The sequence below is a fragment of the Rutidosis leptorrhynchoides genome, chromosome 10, assembly GCF_046630445.1.
Source record: "Rutidosis leptorrhynchoides isolate AG116_Rl617_1_P2 chromosome 10, CSIRO_AGI_Rlap_v1, whole genome shotgun sequence".
Classification (NCBI taxonomy): domain Eukaryota; kingdom Viridiplantae; phylum Streptophyta; class Magnoliopsida; order Asterales; family Asteraceae; genus Rutidosis; species Rutidosis leptorrhynchoides.
The window spans coordinates 103,065,792-103,086,221 of record NC_092342.1 but is presented as its reverse complement, the minus strand read 5'-3'; the positions used below and the strand labels follow the sequence as shown (position 1 = coordinate 103,086,221).

Here is a 20,430-nt window from a genome sequence, read left to right as displayed (position 1 = left end):
AATTACAACAAAACACCTCAGATAAAAAAAGGCTCAACTAATTTATTTTTATTTTTTATTTTTTGAAAAAAAAACTCCGTATATCAAGAAGCAAAACTACACAACGAAAGCGAAACCAAGCGAAAACAACTAGCCGCTCTAGAAATAAAGAGAGGAGCAAACCAACACAAACTAACACAAAGAAAACACCCTTCACGAAACAATAGACTAACATAAAACAAAACACCAAACGATAACCGCATAACAAACTACGATCCAAAAAGCAAAGATAAATACAAAAACAAACAAAAAAATGACAAACCAACGAACAAGAAGATCACAACCCTTCCACATAAAAAAATTTAGTGTGTAATATAATTTGATTCATAATAAACTTATTATCTATAATGTAGAAAATAATACTCTTTTATAAACATTAGGTAAAAACTTAATAAAAACAATAATTTTTAAAAAAAATTATTACTCCCTCCCTTTTATTTTAGTTTGTTGAATATTCTTTTTCAAGTTGTTCTAAATTAATTGTTACTTCTATAAGAAAAGCCGGCCCAAATAGGTACAAGATGTACAATTTCTCAGGGCCCAATACTTATTCATCACCTTAAAATTAAGTGTTTTAGATCATCTTTTTTAACGCTTAATAAAAAAAAATCACACATCGCGATACAATAAAAATACAACCCAAAAATCACACTTAAAAAATCAAAATAATTAGGAAAAATTACCATAAGAGTCCGAAATAATAGAAAAACATAAATTCACAAATTGAAACTAGAATTATCCATCACTATTCAAAATCGAATACCGAGATCATAACCTTCTAATTAAGGTTCAAGTTCGAGGATAAATATATTTCGTAATCAACATCTTCATTAGCGATATATCCATTTTTTTTTTCTTTCAAATCAACGAGAGTAACCCTTTTATACTATTTAAGTTGATTTATGTTACTTTAGAAAAGTTAGAAAAATTACTCTAACTGTAATTAATAAAGCAATACTTAATAAACGCCCTTTTTATTCTTCTTAGAACATGAATAACTCGACGTCACATACGGATTGTACACTTTTTGCCCAAAAAGTACAATCTGCCTGTGACGTGGTAGATGTCAGTTTCTGACACAAAATAACCCTGACGCCCCTTTTCTGTATCATTCAAATGTGGGTCCTACCAGTTTTTTTTAAATTTTATATTAAATATGAATACAAAGTATATATTATAAAATAAAATGCATATAAAATATAAAAAACATCACAAAATAATATTTCATAAAATTCAACCATTACATAAATTAATATAATTCAACAATACTTAAAATCTAACCATTACATAAATTAAATTATAAAATAAACTAGTTCGTAGTGTGAAATGTGGGCAGAAGTTTCCAAATATGCTCAACAAGATCATCGGTTAGTTGGTCGTGCACCGTCCTATCTCTAATCTCTCGGATGATAACGTCTTGATCTCGTCCTCTATTCGGTATATGCTCTGGACGATTCTCCATCGATTCGGTAACGAAATCTTCCTCCCAATCACTTAACGCAAATCCTTGATCTAAAATCATATTATGTAATATGATACAACAATCCATAACTCTTCGCATCTTCTTCACCGACATAGTGTGTGCCGCTAACCGCGTAAACTTAATCCTTGGATCATCTGTCGGCGCAGCATAACCTTTGACTAGGGTAGCCCAGTTAGGATATATACCATCAGCGAGGTAATAGTCTTTTGTGTAATGATTACCATTTACCTCATATGGTGCTGGTGGAGTTGTTCCGTTCTTTAGTCTATCAAAAACCGGTTATTGATTCAAAACATTTATATCATTGTTGGAACCCGCCATCCCAAAAAATGCATGCCAAATCCACAAATCATACGAAGCAACTGCTTCTAGTATAATGGTGGGTTTCTTGTGATCACCCCGAGTGTATTGTTGCTTTAAAGCAACTGAACAATTTTTCCACTCCCAATGCATACATTCAATACTCCCGAGCATACCCTTAAAACCATGTTTCTCCTCATGTTTACTATATAATCGTTCAACATCGTATGCATTGGGAGATCTCATGTAACGTTCTTTGTATAAATGAATAATACATTTACAGAAGTTGTCTAAAGGTTTGCTCACTCATTTTTAAATATTCATCAAACATATCGGCGACGGTTCCATACGCCAACTGGAGTAGAGCCGTCATTTTTTGCAATATTGTAAAAGTCGGCATACCGATAGCATCAAAACGTTCCCTAAAATAGGTAAAATAATCGGAAATTTCATGACTATCGAAATCAGCAATACCTCGAGAAATTCGGAGAAATAACTGAATACGCATACGAAAACGCCTTTTAAATTTATGTTGCGGAAACACGGACGCCTCACTAAAATAATCCTTCCATAAGTTTTCTGCGGCTTTCTCTCGATCTCTACGAATATAAATTCGGGATCTTGGAACACGCTTGGATGATTCGACTTCGGCATCTTCACCTTCTGAATCTTGAATTAGTGCAACAATACGCTTGTCTTCCGAATCGGATTCCGAATTAAGTAAATACGATGTCGTTTAATTATATATAAAATTTGAATAAAAGTGTTAAAATGAGAGAAAATAGAGAGTTTGATATGTTAAAAATGGAGTGATGAGTTTATATAGAAAAATATATAAGTTATTTAAAAAAATCAAAAAAATTGTAAAATATCCGTTAGACAACGGCTACAAAATTTATCCAATCACAAACCGCCACGTAGCCTGGCGCCTATTTTTTTCATGAAATTCTCGACTGACTTCTCGGGGGCGTGAGAGCTGACGCCGCGTTAGGGGCATCAGAGGGCGTCAGCAAACCTGACGGGACCCCTCTGACGTTGCGTTAAAAATGGTCTTACGTTGAAAACAAGTCACCAATAATATGTCAAACTAATAAATTTAAGAGCTTGACTATCTTAATACCTTATTAAGGACACAAAATAAGAATAATTAAATATATTTAAAATTTCTATTTATTACTCGAAATTAATTTATGGCAAGACTTCAAGGTATAGTTATTGAAGATTGAACGTGAATCTGAAGATTATCAAACATCAACCGCTAAGCCACCACTCCACGTACTCAAAATTCATTTACGAGTATATTTTAGATAGTAAGAAGTTGATTAACTGGGGAGCTCTATATATATTAAATAAAGTAAATTTCATATATTGGATTGCTGTCCACACGTAAGCCATTATGTAATAGTTCTAGAGAGCACCCAAAAGTTGAAATTCAACGTTCAACATTTATAGATCACCCTTCATAAGCTATATAAACACCAACAATTTGTATTAATATCCATATCAATAATAATTAGTTCAACTTCAAAAACCAAATACATTTGATTACCTCCATAGCTAGCTTCAAAAACAAACAAGTTCATAACTTCTGGCTTAGACATCGTTCACCGAATTTATAAGTTAAACCGAGTTTCGATATTTCAAAGGATACGAGAAAACGATCAAGGAAATGGTACTAGACAACAGATACAATTCATGGGCAGATCAATGGGATCCAGAACCCGAATACTACAACGGTTATACAGGAAACAAGACTAGTGGCGTAAAGAGTAAGGTAGGAGAAGGTTTCGGTAAGTCAAAAGCAGCCGCAACAACTGGGATGAAAAAGGTTAAAAACGGAACATCGATTGGGTTTCATTGGATTAAAGACAAGTATCATAAAACCACCCATAAATAAGTACTTTTTTATTACATAGTATTTAGTACTGTTAATCTTTGTATGATACTTCAGAGACTTGAAGGAATTTGATTTTATTGTATACTAGATTTAAGAACCCGTGTGTTGTACGGCAGCTCTATAAAATAGTATTTGAAAACGTTTGTAATGTTACGTATTACGTTTATGATACCGTTAGAATGACCAAAAAGCTTCTTAGTTAATAGCATTAACTAGTTGTGGAGCTCTCGCTTCGCGCTGGGGGCTCCATTTTGAATGCGAGTTAAAAAAAAAAGTCTTGATATATTTTGTAAAAAAAGAATTTTTTTCGACATATAACATTGAAGGGTTGTTCTTTTTGTGAAAGGTGCTTCTTTTAGCGTTCATTTTTTTCTCAAAAAAAGTTAGTTGTTCTATTTTGTAAAAAAAAATGTTTTTCGACATCTTTTGGTAGCATTAAAGGGTTGTTCCTTTTATGAAAGTTGCTTCTTTTATCGTTGAGGAAGGAAAAAAAAAAAGGAAAAAAAAGTTAGTTGATTTTTTTGTAAAAAAAGAATTTTTTTCGACATCTTTTGGTAACATTGAATGGTTGATTCTTTTACGAAAGTTACTTCTTTTATCGTAGGAGACAAAAAAAAGAAAAAAAATACTGTAGCACAGTAGTGAACTCTGTGGGTCCAACTGTTTGGGCGCAGCGTACAAGTCGGTAAAGCGTGGTGGGTGTTATTATTCAGTATTTTTTGTTTTAGTAATAGGATAAATAATAATTTAGAATTTAGAATATAGGTAAAAAGTGGGGGGTTTGATTTTGTATTTTAATGGAAGTTAGGGAATAATTTAGAATATAGGTAAAAAGTGAGAGGTTTGATTTGTATTTTAATGAAAGTTATGGGATTAATTTTGTGAAAAGCAAAAATATAAATAGAACTATTTATGGCATATAAGACAAATTTTGTCTATTAGATAATATGTTAATATGTTAATTTAGAAACAAAACATATGGTACAAGTATCATAAATGCTATGAATCAAAAAACCTAGAATGCAAGAAGCAATTGTTTATACTCGTTTCTAAGATTCATGTATCAAGTACTTCATTGTAAAAGTTCTGCTTCAAATGCCCTTTTGCGTTAATTCAAATTTTGGTACCCTAAAAATAAGAAGGAAAGTTAGTGCATGTGTGTCGGTAGTTGGACATTGGACAGGATGTAAGTTTCAACAATTTGTATCCACTATTAAGAACATAGACTATTGTTTATGTTGTAACAGCAAAAGAAAAAACTGTACATAACTACAGTATAGTGTTTTGTTAATGTTGAACCACGTATTTGAAATTTACTGCTAACAATATATAATTGTTAAGTATAAACATTAAAAAGTATAGGTTAGCTGTTAAACAAACTGGTTTACAATGTAAAAATAAAAATCAAATTGGGTCAATGTGGATAACCGATAAACAATGAATTTATTATAAAATTTAAAAATCCATGATGTGTTATAAATAATAAGCTGCATACCTTGTTTAACTTATCCCATGTAAATATTGAGATGGTGTTCCAACTTCTCGGCAGGAATCACTAATGAAAACTTTTCTACCTTGTTTCAACCACTTGTTGAAGGTTCGAAACAATGCCGGTTTATCCTAGAAAAACATAATATAAAATTATAAGTATAACATGCTTATAAGTTAAGGCAACTTGAACTATTTATAGGGTGTTGGGTTGTGCATCATGAAAGTAAGTTTGAAATTTTTTGATATTACATGAATATGGAGGATGGTATCATAGATGACATCAAAAGTATTATCTGTATTTGATTTATTTGTACAACAATCGGCAACCTCGAATTCAACTGAACATTTGAGGCCTATTGTGCGTTCAAGAGCTAAAGCGATCATATTTACAGATAGACCAATACCAAGAACATTAGCACGAAAGTTCTCAGCCATATAAAAGTCGCCTCCCCCGAACCCACATCCGACATCTTCAACTTTTTGGCTTGCCTTCAGATTGCAACAAATTCTTTTGTGGTGTCTGCTCACAAAAGAATAAAATTATTAACCTTTAAATGGGGAAGACTTGGATTCAGATTTGGATTCAGATATATAAGGGCATTCATTTAACAGTATTTTTAAACAGTCTAGATGTTTCTGATTTTAATGCTGCTTCTTGATAATTAAATTTGCATTCATATTGATGACACTATTTGCCTAAATGAATACAGCCCGTCATAATGGCATAATAAATAGAAGCTAACGAAGGGCATATTACATTTTGACAAAATTACGCCGTTGGTACCTGTGGCTTGTTTACATTTTCATGATAAAACTTTCACTTTGTTTTTTGCGTCGAAGGTACCTCTGCTTTGCTTAAGTTTCGTGGTTGGTGCCCCACTGTAACGTCCGTCAATTGTTAATAGTTAACCCCTCACATGTGCTACGCATGTGAGGGCAATTTTGTCTCTTTAATTATTTACTACATATCATCAATTAGTTTAGAACCACTATTTTTTATAATCATCTTCATCTTAACAACATACATCATCATCAACAGTCAACTCCTGATTTGTTAAACAATGATCAATCTAATCAACTTTGCTATTGTTGTTGATTTTATCGGAGTAGCATATCAGATTCATCATCTTCTTCAAATTCAAATTCAAATTAATTAACATATCAGATTCATCTTTCAAATTCGTGTTCATCTTCATAAACCTAGAATTTAGGCGTTTTTGAATTCGAAGTTAGGATATCAAATTTAGACCTGATTCACGATCCTAATTCAAAACCGAACCTTCGCCAATCATTACAATTGATTTTCAGTTTTAGATTATGAGTTTTTCGGATTGTGTTCATCACATATCGAAAATGTCAACAGCTAGAGGTCCTTGAAGCAATTAATAATCTGTTCTGAAAAAGTAAAAATGTAGAAATCTCCTAAATCATCTCGTGATCGTATACTGAATGTTTCATGAACTAATTCCTTCATTTGATCTCGAATTCGTGATTGTTGACTTTTCATTGAAAAATCAAACTGAGTTCAATCAGGAAAATTAGAAGGTTTCAGCTCGTGATTTTGTTTTCGAAGCTTAGGAAAGTTATTTGCAACATTTTTCGCGAAGGAATCAAAAGCAAAAATGATCCGGAAATCAATTTCAATTTCAATCTTCATCTTTAAGAGTTGTGCAGTGAAAAAACGTAGAACTACGGGATCAGATCATGAGATTTGTGATGCAGAATAAGTGATTTAACAACAGCTTATAGTTTGCTAACATGGTACAAATTCATATAACCATAAATATTACTCTCAAATAGGACTACTGATGATCTTTGAGTCAATATTAATGGGGTTTCCATGATCATATTTTGTTTACTTAAATCTTGATCGAGACATCTGAAATAAATAAATTAAAGGGACGAAAATACCCTCACATGTGTGGCACATGTGAGGGGTTAAGCGTTAAATGCTAACGGACATTTGGTTTGGGTACTAATCACGAAAGTCTAATAAAACTTAGGTACCAACGACGCAAAAAATAAAGTTTAGGTGTTGTCATGAAAATGTTAACAAACCACAGGTACCAACGGCGTTATTTTTTCTTACATTTTTTTAGGCAATATCAAGTGGTAAATTGGGCGGGTTAGTAATGGGTCAAAATAGATTGTGTTGACCTAGCCATATTGTTTACTCCTTTTTCTTTTTAGCACTCTAGAAAAACTAATATATGAAATATGAATAACCAAAACTATTATATAAAGAATACATTAATTTTTATGAATAACTCAAATGAGGATGTTGTAACTTGAGTATAATTTAAGCAACTTTTAACCGTTTTAACCCGATTTACTTCATAGTTAACAAATTTATATGCTTAATTTTACCCATAACCCAACCTTGCATACTGAAAAAAAGTTCATCCTAATCAACTCATTGTTGACTTTTTACAAAAGTCAATGCTGTACCTAATCCTCCTGTGCTCACATACCCCTGATCCAAATATTTGTTCATATCACCTTTTGCCATATCCAGATTATCTGCAATAACACATACCAACATGTGCAGCAGGCCAGACTAAAAAAAAACTATTAATAATCATAGTATACACAGTTCTAAATGTTGCCGCATCTGCGTATTATGCTACTACTATTAGACATGTGTTATTGCAGTACTAAATAGATGTAGTATTATACCAAATGTTGTAGTTGTATTGAATAGATGCAGCAGTATTATAAATGTTGTAAGATGTTTAAGTGATCAATTTACTAACCAAAGCGAATGACCCATTTATTAAGTTAATCCATGTGACTTATTAAGTTATGATGGAATAATAAAAGGTGGGTACTTAGCAGTACTAACTATTGTCAAATTACGAATGCTACACGGCTTTCTAATGAGCCAGTTAAGTTAGCTAACGTGTACATATTCTTACTACACATCACCCTACAATCTTTCATGTTTCAAATGTTCTACTTATGACACTTAGCATTGTTTGAGTATCTATTTTCAATAAACAGCTAACTTGTGTTGATAATACGAAATCCTCAGGACATACTTTCAATAATCATCAACGATGTTGGACCAATCTTGACATAAAGTAATAGTTAGAGGTTTATTTTGTGAAATTATATCTCAAATGAATTTGAGGAGGTGGAACGTGTGAACGGAGAACAAGTGGGTTACCCGTCATTGTTTTCAATTTTGCTTCTTCCTTGATTAGTTCTAATATATTCTAGACTTTATTATCCTAGATTATTCTAGACTTGCTTAATGGACAAGATTAATCAACTATAAAGAGGGATAGTTGCTCTATGTAATAGGAAGATTGTATTAAGAGTTTTTCTATAATTGGAGAAGGATTTCCAATACGTTCTTGTTCTTAAATTTTACTATTCTGTTTTATAATCTGGTACCAAATTTCTTCAGACGATAGATCATTACTATCAACACGAATATTAAAATTCCTATAGTTTTAAGACTTACTTTTGGCATTCTATTTGTGAAGTGGTATGTCAGTCAAACAACACGTTTAGTTCTATAGTACGAAACTACACAATCCACTTCTATGCAACTGATAATAATGTGTAAATAAGTAAATTTAAGTACCTGATAGATTGCTCTTCGATTCTTCGTGGTGGGATTCACCATTGTAGCCAAACTTACAAAGATCCTACAAAGTTCGATAATTATAGAATCAACACATGTGTAGAGCAATTATTCATCACAACAACACCATTGTTCATTACTTAACATTAAATGAAACTTTAAACATTGATACAACTAAAATGCACCGGGCAAGGGCAGGTTAACACACAAACACTGTAACAACCCAAACCATCCAACGACAAAACCACGTGAAAACAGCAAAATAAAAAAAAAATTCCTGAACAGCATGTTGCGCGGCGCGCCAAAGTGGACTGTCCAAAAAGTTCTTAAATGCGAAAATGTTTGACTAGTTCCCGATGTATTTAGACAAAACGCGTTTAACCGCATGTTCAATATATGAAAACTAGCGCGTTCCATTAATAAAATTTAGTTTACGAAGCGGGGCCCACATTGACCCAAATTACCCCTTAAGTACCAAAATACAATTTTCGACCATACGACTTTTAATACAAAACAAAGCCGAGCATGGCGATTGGGGATACGCTACCCAATCATAATAAATCCAAAAGCAAGTCTCTAAAGCAACTATGCAAGTCTTCTAGTCCCCGCGCTTACCCGAGCCACCGTCCGCATGCAATCTATACAAAAAAGAGTCAACAACGAGAGGGTAAGCTAACGCTTAGTGAATGATAATATACTACATACATATATATGTATAAAATGAATACGCCACACAAATATCAAATACCGCATACCGAACAACCAAGCATAAAGGCAAGCTAGTCTAGGCGTACCGTACAAACACTAAGCACGAGCTAAGATACAACAACAAAATATAAGTTCACCAACGACGATGTGAACCACGCCAAATAGCTACACCCGGAGGGTTAGCTACAACACAACAATACATTAATATATAACAATATAAACGAACAAGGTTAACACCTTAACCCAATACCGAGAACCAAATACCACAATGAAGATTGGCCGAACTACACGAGCCTTAGTAATCTGAAACCACACGAGATTACTATCTTCACAACATCGAGGTTGGCCGAACTACACGAGCCTTAGTAATCCGAAACCACACGATATTACCACCTCAATAAGATGACCGAACTACACGAGTCATCGTGAATCCGAATACACACGCGATTCACTTCTCAACATTAAACCCTTCGCCATTGGGGTTATATCAACCACATCACAATCACGTGTGATAATGTACACGCGAACGTGTACTTCGCCAAAGATGGTCAACCAAAATGCACAATCGTGCCAATTGGACTCATGCAAAAGTCCATCAAGTCCACCTACATGTGAAGTGAGCTCTATAGCCGAGAATCACTTCACCCGACCCACACCCATCCTACACATACATATGCACATTGGATATTATCACTCACCTTTAAGTCTTGAAGAAAGCTTCCAAGTAAACCGCAACTCGCCAATGGAAAATACCTATTCCATTATCACAATTACAACAATACACTTAGAGTGGATTTACAAATCAACCCAATTCGTCACTTAGTGCAATTTCGACCCAAATGCACTTCCAAGCACAAACCGTGCCCAAAACTAACCAATAATCACTAACACAAGTGAGAATGGTCCTAATACGCCAATTAAACCCGAACTCAAGTGTTAAACACGTGTCATACCCATTTTGACACTTAAACCCTAATTTTGACCCATAAGGTCAAAATCTCACCATTTACAAGTTTTGACACCAAAACACATTTAACTTGGTTTTATACTTCAACTTAATCCATTTCAAGTTTATAAACCTCATTAAATCGCCAAATGGGTCATAATCACCACCAAACCCTAATTTGACCCAAAGTCACAATTAGTCAACCAAATAACCTTAAATGGTTTTCAATACTTCCATAATCACTAACTTAAGTGATTAAACTCAATTTCAAGTCCTAAACATGGCCAATTAGTTCACCAACCCAAAATCCACCAACACTAACAATAAACCCGATTACTAGCATCACTAAACCCACTTCATGAGTCTAAATGGGTTTATCAACAAATCAAGTTCAAACCCTAACTTTGAATAGCAAAATCAACAATGAAATTCGGAGTTAGAACTTACCAATACCGCCAAAATGATGCCGTCGACGAGTAAAACAACTTTAATGCTTGAGGTTTGACCCGAAACAACCTCCTTCTTCTCCAAATAGAGTTCTCTCTCACTAGAACTCAATCTCTCTCTAGGGTTTGAGGATGGGAGTGTTTGTGTGGGTGAGAAATGAGCTCCAATGGAGTTCTAGGTCAGTCTTGATGACCCCAAACGGACCCTAATTGAAAAGACCAAAGTACCCCTCATTTAAACCTTTTAAAAAGGCTGAAAATTGCCTCTGCAGCAATCGGCGCGCCGCGCCAGAAGGTGGAGCGCCGCTCCAAATAACTGGAAATTGTGGTCGAGCCCAAAACAGGTTTCAACAACTTGTTTTGGCCATAACTTTTCGACCGTAACTCCGTTTTTGATGAATCAAATATCGTTGGAAACGTAATAAGATATTCTATCCAATGGTAAGGCTTTGAAACATCAACTCAAACTTTATTTGGGGTTGAAAAGATACGTACACACCTTGTCACTTCGGACAACGTCCAGTTTCCTTCGACGTTCGGGCAAGCAACACGTACACTTCATACACGCATCATACACCATAAATACATTATGTACAATCAATATTTGGGTCTTACAACTCTCCCCCACTTAAACTCGATCACGTCCTCGTGATCTTCTCCACTTAACCAATTCGGAACTACTCAACGGTCCTCAATTATAAGTCCCAATCCGACTTTTCTAAGCAATTCTTCCCAATGAATCGCCTTTAACAACTAAAATCGTCACCCGCAATTTTATCGAAACTAAAATCCGAGCACTAAAACCTGCTCAATCCCCCACTCATCAGGAAAACTCAACCGATCTCGTACCGAGATATCAACCCTATAGTGTACCCTTTCCAAGTACAATGCTAAAAACAACCAAATATCGACCTAAGGTCAACAACCCGAAACGATGAAGACCGAACCAAACGAACCCTTACGGATTACACCAATCACTAAACATCCCTTGTAGTGCGCCATACGACCAATACACAACTACCGTAACATCATAATCCAACGGCTAGAACCGATAGCTCCCAAAACGACTATGGAAACGCAAAACCCAAGGTGTACGAAATCAACCATCGTCACACCCGTAACAAACATGTGAGCGAAACAAGGCTATCGCCTCACTAATCCCACAACATGGTCCTCACGACCCCACCATCGACGTATAAAACGACCGATAGTTCCCGCAACATGGTCCTTACGACCCTACCATTGGTGTATCAAACAACCAATAGATCACACGACACGAAGGCTGGCCGAAAACACACGCGCCCTAGTGAATCCGAACTACACGCGACTCACTACCTTCACCACAACAACAATCGGGAATGGCCGAACTACACGCGCCATAGTGAATCCGAACTACACGAGAGTCACTATCCCGGAGGAATGACCGAACTACACGAGTCATTTGTGAATCCGAACTACACGAGACTCACTCCTCAATACAATGACCGAAACCACACGAGTCATTTGTGAATCTGAACTACACGAGATTCACTTCCACAATACAATGACCGAAACCACACGAGTCATTTGTGAATCCGAACTACACGAGATTCACTTCCACAACATCGAGGTTGGCCGAACTACACGAGCCTTAGTAATCCGAAACCACACGAGATTACTACCTCAATAAGATGACCGAACTACACGAGTCACCATGAATCCGAACTACACGAGATTCATTTAGTTAAGATGACCGAAACCACACGCGTCATCGTGAATCCGAAACCACACGCGATTCACAATCTCAACATAGGAATGGTACTCGCATTTCCCACCGGTACTCGCATTTCCCGATAGTGTTACACCATACCGACATAACACTACTCCCTTGATGAAGTCAGCGGACCCCGAAGGTCATACTCCACCAATCTCAACACCGGATGAAGTCAGCGGACCCGAAGATCAGGCTTCACCGATATAACACCACGCTCATGATGAAGTCAGCGGACCCCGAAAGTCATGCTCCACCAATCACGTATTCCCATGATGAAGTCAGCGAACCCTAAAGATCATGCTTCATCAAACAACCATACCATAATCGAGCAAGAACCACCTATACCAAACATAGGTACCAAACAATAATTCTCCACAAGAGAACCCGACACACACCTCCCTTAACCGGAGGATTTCACCTTGCTCGCCAAACACGTCCATTATCTCTCAACGAGATTTACCACGTTACCACCTCGGTGATGATTCAAATCCAAACCATAAGTACAATTTATCCGAAATTGTACTCTACCACAAATCGACCCAACCAGGTCTCGACAACATTTTCCGGATCTACCAATAGCATCATCCGAAATCTCACACTAAAACTTCCTCGTGCGGGAGTGTAACTCCCCCACTTAGAACCACGTTCCATATCCACAACTCGTACAACCGCACAATGCTACCACAGGTAGACTTTACCAACAATTGGGCTCACACGACCCATTACCACATCTTGCTCCAACCTTGAGCACACGAAGGATTTTAACCAACCCTTAAACACTTGTACGAAAAGTGTACCGCAACACAATCGGAGTCGAACACCACGCTAGTAGGTATAAAAGAGGCACCTAATGTCGCGTCATAGAGACTCCATTACCAACACACATCGAGATTTAAAACACTCGATCTCAAGGGTTCCAACCAACCGACGAACCTCATGATTCGTCACTTCAACATCAAAGCGAACACGCGCTTAACAACCAAACACCAAAACCATTTCCGTGGCTTGGTAGAAACGTTTTCCAAATACTAAGGAATGCTTGGTTGCACCAAGTCTTACGCCCTTCGCCCGTCAATCAATCATCAACATAGGGTACTTCCATTAGGAACGTCACCCATAGCATAACATGCACAACAAAGGCACGCAACTCAAACTCAAACGGCATTTAATAAATAATCAAAAGACATATTTATCAAAATTAAACGTACCTTAACGTCTCCTGGCCGCACCCGTCCCCGCTAACTTGGGACATTCTGACTTACGATGTCCTTCTTTTTGGCAATTGAAGCACACCATACCATCACCCTTTGGTACCGAACATTCCCAAGACTTGTGACCCCTCACGCCACAATTGTAACATCTAGCCGCACTAGAATCCGACATACCCGCTCACGTACCACCCGTGCTCACACTCGGACCCTTAGCCCTCTTACTCGGAGCACCATAAGACACGACCCTTCGCTCACTTGAAGGTTCACCCTTTTTCGATCGTGAATACGACTCGAAACCTCTAGCCAAGTCGAATAATTCAGAAAACGATTTCGCTTGACCCCGGCTAATTTTACTTTTCAAGTCATCATTCAAGGTCCGATAGAAATCTCCCATCAACAAACGATCATTCCCCAAATACTCCGGACAAAAACGACCCTTCGCCATAAAGGTCGTCTTGAGAGTACTCAAATTCATAGATCCTTGTCGCAAATTTCGCAACTCATTACGCAATTCCCACAAATCGGCCGAAGTCCGGAAATCCTCGAAGAATTCCTCCTTAAAGTCGTCCCACGATAAAGCCATAAACGTCTCGCCACCGACAAGATCAATCTTACCATCCAACCAATCCCTTGCCCTACCCCGCAACAAACTCATAGCGAGTCTCGTCTTTCTCTCGGGAGGGCAATCAATAGTACGGAAACACCCTTCGACGTCCGAAATCCAAGTTGTGCTTACCAAAGGATCCGGCTTTCCGTCATACATCGGGGGTTTAGTCCTCATGAAGCTCTTAAGATAACGCTCCATTTCACCACTACTTTGAAGTTCGGAATACCTCCTTTCCATTCTTTCTTCTAACGCACCCATTTGCTCCGTAACGGCGGCCACAACCCTAGTGTTAAACTCCGCGTCATTTGCCTCGGTCTCGTTTAGCGTCGTCATTCTAAAGAATGCAAAACGATTAGTCCACGAACGTGTAAAACCGTACGCACGACACAGCCCCATCTTGCTAAAAACTCATCGTACATCACTTGTTAGACACGATTTGCACCCGTAATAAGGTTTGCAAGTTCTTATTACGCACACATGCCGCATCGACTCGTTAGTACAACGACCGTCTCGCTCGATGATATACACAAACACAACCAAAATTCTACGCGGTACAAACACACGCGAGAATTATTATCACAACACAACAACATATTAATAATATCCGCATTACTAATATAAACGTTAGTCAACCTATAGCCAAGGCACTAACCAAACCCATTCCGACCCGTAATCCTACAAGTCCCGCAACAATTTAAGCACACACAAGTCTAAGTCTAGGCACCTATCTCAAGTCACCTAAATCCCTTAGACCATGCTCTGATACCACTTGTAACAACCCAAACCATCCAACGACAAAACCACGTGAAAACAGCAAAATAAAAAAAAAATTCCTGAACAGCATGTTGCGCGGCGCGCCATATATTCCGCGCGGCGCGCCAAAGTGGACTGTCCAAAAAGTTCTTAAATGCGAAAATGTTTGACTAGTTCCCGACGTATTTAGACAAAACGCTTTTAACCGCATGTTCAATATATGAAAACTAGCGCGTTCCATTAATAAAATTTAGTTTGCGAAGCGGGGCCCACATTGACCCAAATTACCCCTTAAGTACCAAAATACAATTTTCGACCATACGACTTTTAATACAAAACAAAGCCGAGCATGGCGATTGGGGATACGCTACCCAATCCTAATAAATCCAAAAGCAAGTCTCTAAAGCAACTATGCAAGTCTTCTAGTCCCCGCGCTTACCCGAGCCACCGTCCGCATGCAATCTATACAAAAAAGAGTCAACAACGAGAGGGTAAGCTAACGCTTAGTGAATGATAATATACTACATACATATATATGTATAAAATGAATACGCCACACAAATATCAAATACCGCATACCGAACAACCAAGCATAAAGGCAAGCTAGTCTAGGCGTACCGTACAAACACTAAGCACGAGCTAAGATACAACAACAAAATATAAGTTCACCAACGACGATGTGAACCACGCCAAATAGCTACACCCGGAGGGTTAGCTACAACACAACAATACATTAATATATAACAATATAAACGAACAAGGTTAACACCTTAACCCAATACCGAGAACCAAATACCACAATGAAGATTGGCCGAACTACACGAGCCTTAGTAATCTGAAACCACACGAGATTACTATCTTCACAACATCGAGGTTGGCCGAACTACACGAGCCTTAGTAATCCGAAACCTCACGAGATTACCACCTCAATAAGATGACCGAACTACACGAGTCATCGTGAATCCGAATACATACGCGATTCACTTCTCAACATTAAACCCTTCGCCATTGGGGTTATATCAACCACATCACAACCACGTGTGATAATGTACACGCGAACGTGTACTTCACCAAAGATGGTCAACCAAAACGCACAATCGTGCCAATTGGACTCATGCAAAAGTCCATCAAGTCCACCTACATGTGAAGTGAGCTCTATAGCCGAGAATCACTTCACCCGACCCACACCCATCCTACACATACATATGCACATAGGATATTATCACTCACCTTTAAGTCTTGAAGAAAGCTTCCAAGTAAACCGCAACTCGCCAATGGAAAATACCTATTCCATTATCACAATTACAACAATACACTTAGAGTGGATTTACAAATCAACCCAATTCGTCACTTAGTGCAATTTCGACCCAAATGCACTTCCAAGCACAAACCGTGCCCAAAACTAACCAATAATCACTAACACAAGTGAGAATGGTCCTAATACGCCAATTAAACCCGAACTCAAGTATTAAACACGTGTCATACCCATTTTGACACTTAAACCCTAATTTTGACCCATAAGGTCAAAATCTCACCATTTACAAGTTTTGACACCAAAACACATTTAACTTGGTTTTATACTTCAACTTAATCCATTTCAAGTTTATAAACCTCATTAAATCGCCAAATGGGTCATAATCACCACCAAACCATAATTTGACCCAAAGTCACAATTAGTCAACCAAATAACCTTAAATGGTTTTCAATACTTCCATAATCACTAACTTAAGTGATTAAACTCAATTTCAAGTCCTAAACATGGCCAATTAGTTCACCAACCCAAAATCCACCAACACTAACAATAAACCCGATTACTAGCATCACTAAACTCACTTCATGAGTCTAAATGGGTTTATCAACAAATCAAGTTCAAACCCTAACTTTGAATAGCAAAATCAACAATGAAATTCGGAGTTAGAACTTACCAATACCGCCAAAATGATGCCGTCGACGAGTAGAACAACTTTAATGCTTGAGGTTTGACCCGAAACAACCTCCTTCTTCTCCAAATGGAGTTCTCTCTCACTAGAACTCAATCTCTCTCTAGGGTTTGAGGATGGGAGTGTTTGTGTGGGTGAGAAATGAGCTCCAATGGAGTTCTAGGTCAGTCTTGATGACCCCAAACCGACCCTAATTGAAAAGACCAAAGTACCCCTCATTTAAACCTTTTAAAAAGGCTGAAAATTGCCTCTGCAGCAATCGGCGCGCCGCGCCAGAAGGTGGAGCGCCGCTCCAAATAACTAGAAATTGTGGTCGAGCCCAAAACAGGTTTCAGCAACTTGTTTTGGCCATAACTTTTCGACCGTAACTCCGTTTTTGATGAATCAAATATCGTTGGAAACGTAATAAGATATTTTATCCAATGGTAAAGCTTTGAAACATCAACTCAAACTTTATTTGGGGTTGAAAAGATACGTATACACCTTGTCGCTTCGAACAACGTCCAGTTTCCTTCGACGTTCGAGCAAGCAACACGCACACTTCATACACGCATCATACACCATAAATACATTTTGTACAATCAATATTTGGGTCTTACAAACTCGCCCAAATTGCCAGTCCTTTACATGTTATAGTGAATAAGGATGAAAGTAGTTTGAAACAAAAAAGATATCTCAACTTGTTCACATTTATCTCTCAAATAAATACATATCAAGATTTAGATATACAATTTTTTTATTTTATCAAATAAACATTATTCATTAAATTGATATTCAGAACTCACCTGACCCATATCACCTTTTAAATGATTAATCCTATCAGTGTTAGGATCATTCGAGTAATAATCCAGTTGTTGACTCAAAACCCTCAAAAACTAATCGTTCATCCCATAAGATTGAGCTGACAAAACTGCTCGACCATGTATACAATGTCATAGAAGTCTCCTTACCAATTGAACTGGAAGAAATATCTTGCGAACAACATGCATCACCCAAACGTTGAGAAAATGAGATAGCATTGCTTGTCTAATCGATACATCATGCAACAATTCTTACCCATAGAAGGTCCCTCACAACTAATGAAAAGAATAACCATTGTCACAGTTGTAGAAATGGGTCACCGATAAAACAGTTTTTTGCCATGTAAATTGTAATCAAAAAATTTATACCTTAATAATATATGGCATGCTAATTGTAACTCTGATCATTTTTCTATGACACTTACTAATGAGAAATCGGAATGTAAAATATATTAGTAGATTGGCCACACCCAATCGGCCATCAGTACTAAAAATACAAGTATAACGGCAAGAAATGAAAAGGGTATACCGTATACCTCTACATTTACTGGCATCTTTAAAGCGATCTTATTGGTCCTTATGGATTTAGCATCATTGGCAACAGGGGGCTTTGTAGTTCCTCAATCCGGTAAAATTAGAGCTTTGAAAATATCCCTACACATCATTACCTATAATTTCATATTATATCATAAAATAGTTTAAGTCATGCTAAACTTAAAGTACCATAGGTGTAAATTTAAACCGATTTAAATAGGAACGTGTCATATTGACACACTAAATTTATGTCTACATATCTTTTTAACAACCACAATGTCGTGATCGTATCCCAACCTACCATCTTACCATCTGTAGGCTGTACTACACGCACAAGATACATGAAGGGTACTGCTAATTAACTTTGGCCCATCAGAAGGTCCAACTTTGAGATAAATACTAACACTATGCATGTATAAAGAAAGTATAATGAAATTTAGCGCTAATGTTTATAACTTGAATCCAAAGTCAAATTTCATCTTTATCACATCATATTCGTGCATCTTATACATTTCAATTATGAAGAGCAAGGCATTTCTAGGGTTTAGACCTTGATAATACCGAAAAAATCTAATGTAAATCTGATGGAAGTTGGTGTTGTCTACATATCCTTTTGAAAAACTACTGTAATATAAATCTAAGCTAATGAACTAAGACTTTAACTGTGAAGAAAATGTAATGTAATTTTGCGCTATGGTTTATACATTGATAATTCCGCTCTCTGTTTTTTAGAATGTACAACTCAATTTATTTATTATTCATTCCAGTGTTAACGTTTGTTAAGAGTTCACCTTTCGAGAGCACACCTTTATAAATTCTTCATTAAAATGAGAAGATATTAGTGATGTCAAAAGATATGGGCATAAACTGATGTGTCCAGATTGGGAATAAACACAAGAATGTGAAGCTATTAGTATTAGATAACTCCAGTTAAGTCATCAGTTTACATGCGATTTAAACCGTAGATTTAAATTTAGATAAAGATTATAATTACAACATAGCTAAGATGCAAACATATCATATGATACACTTTATGCAAAGAAGCTTTGTTAGTTAGATGATGCAAATATATGGTAAAATGATTACGATCTTCAATGGTTCCGCCTTCATTCAATTAAGTTTATTGATAAAAGCTTCACGTAAAACCTCATCACGTTTCATTTGTATATCAACAATAATTGATTCACTTAAGTCTCCATCAACACTACGAAGGACAAGAATTGCGTCATCACAAACACGCATAGCTCTTTCAACTTCAATGGTGGAATCCACATGACCAGGATTATCAATGATGTTCATCTGTCGGAAATCATAAAACATAACAAAAATTTAAACCTTTATATCGATAACACAAATTCGAGAGTAGAAGCAAAGAATATGATATGAATTCGGTTGAAATCGACAATTTAAAATCAACCAAAAAATAGTGTTTGTAGTCTGAATTTCCGCCATCTATTTGTATTCCACTAACGAATTCGATGAGAATATAGGTTGTAAAATCTATTTGTAGTCTGATTAAGGATAAATAGAGGTTGAATTGTGTTGTCGGTTGATATTTAGGAATTAGGGTTCATGAGAGGCGCCGTAGGAGAACAATGGGGGAATTCTACTGAGTGTTTTTTAGATAGTATTAGAGATGCCAACGTGGATTAATTAGTGATAACTAGTTGTTGAACCCTGATTTCGCGCCGGGGGTTCGGTTTTCAATGTATTTTATTGCGTTTAGTTTGTAAAATTATTTCGTGGCTAAAAAATGATGTCGTTGAAGCGCAACTCGAGTCAAACTAAAAGGTATAACTAGTAAAAAATTTAAATGTTATTTTAAATTAACAATATATGTCCATCTCCGCGTTTAGCTATGTAATTATCGACTTTTAAAAATTTAACACAAAATCAACGTGTATGAAAACCCCAAATATTTAGCGTTTTTTAA

General features: G+C 36.6%; 1 protein-coding gene across 1 annotated transcript; it reads right to left on the bottom strand.

Moving 5' to 3' along the window:
• Positions 1-1,348: 1,348 nt before the first annotated feature.
• LOC139870506 (uncharacterized) lies at positions 1,349-2,195 on the bottom strand. The gene is made up of 3 exons (XM_071858298.1): positions 2,129-2,195; positions 1,878-2,076; positions 1,349-1,787 (listed from the first exon to the last, which is right to left on the bottom strand). The coding sequence occupies exons 1-3, from the start codon at positions 2,193-2,195 to the stop codon at positions 1,349-1,351; spliced, it is 705 nt and encodes a 234-aa protein (XP_071714399.1).
• Positions 2,196-20,430: the final 18,235 nt, after the last annotated feature.

Excerpts from the sequence above, each read along its gene's own strand:
- LOC139870506 (XM_071858298.1), bottom strand. The coding sequence starts at position 2,195 with ATGACGGCTCTACTCCAGTTGGCGTATGGAACCGTCGCCGATATGTTT. Across the intron at positions 2,077-2,128 it reads TGATGAATATTTAAAAATGA|AACGTTACATGAGATCTCCC; the intron begins GTGAGCAAACCT and ends ATTTATACAAAG. Across the intron at positions 1,788-1,877 it reads ATACTAGAAGCAGTTGCTTC|ACTAAAGAACGGAACAACTC; the intron begins GTATGATTTGTG and ends GGTTTTTGATAG.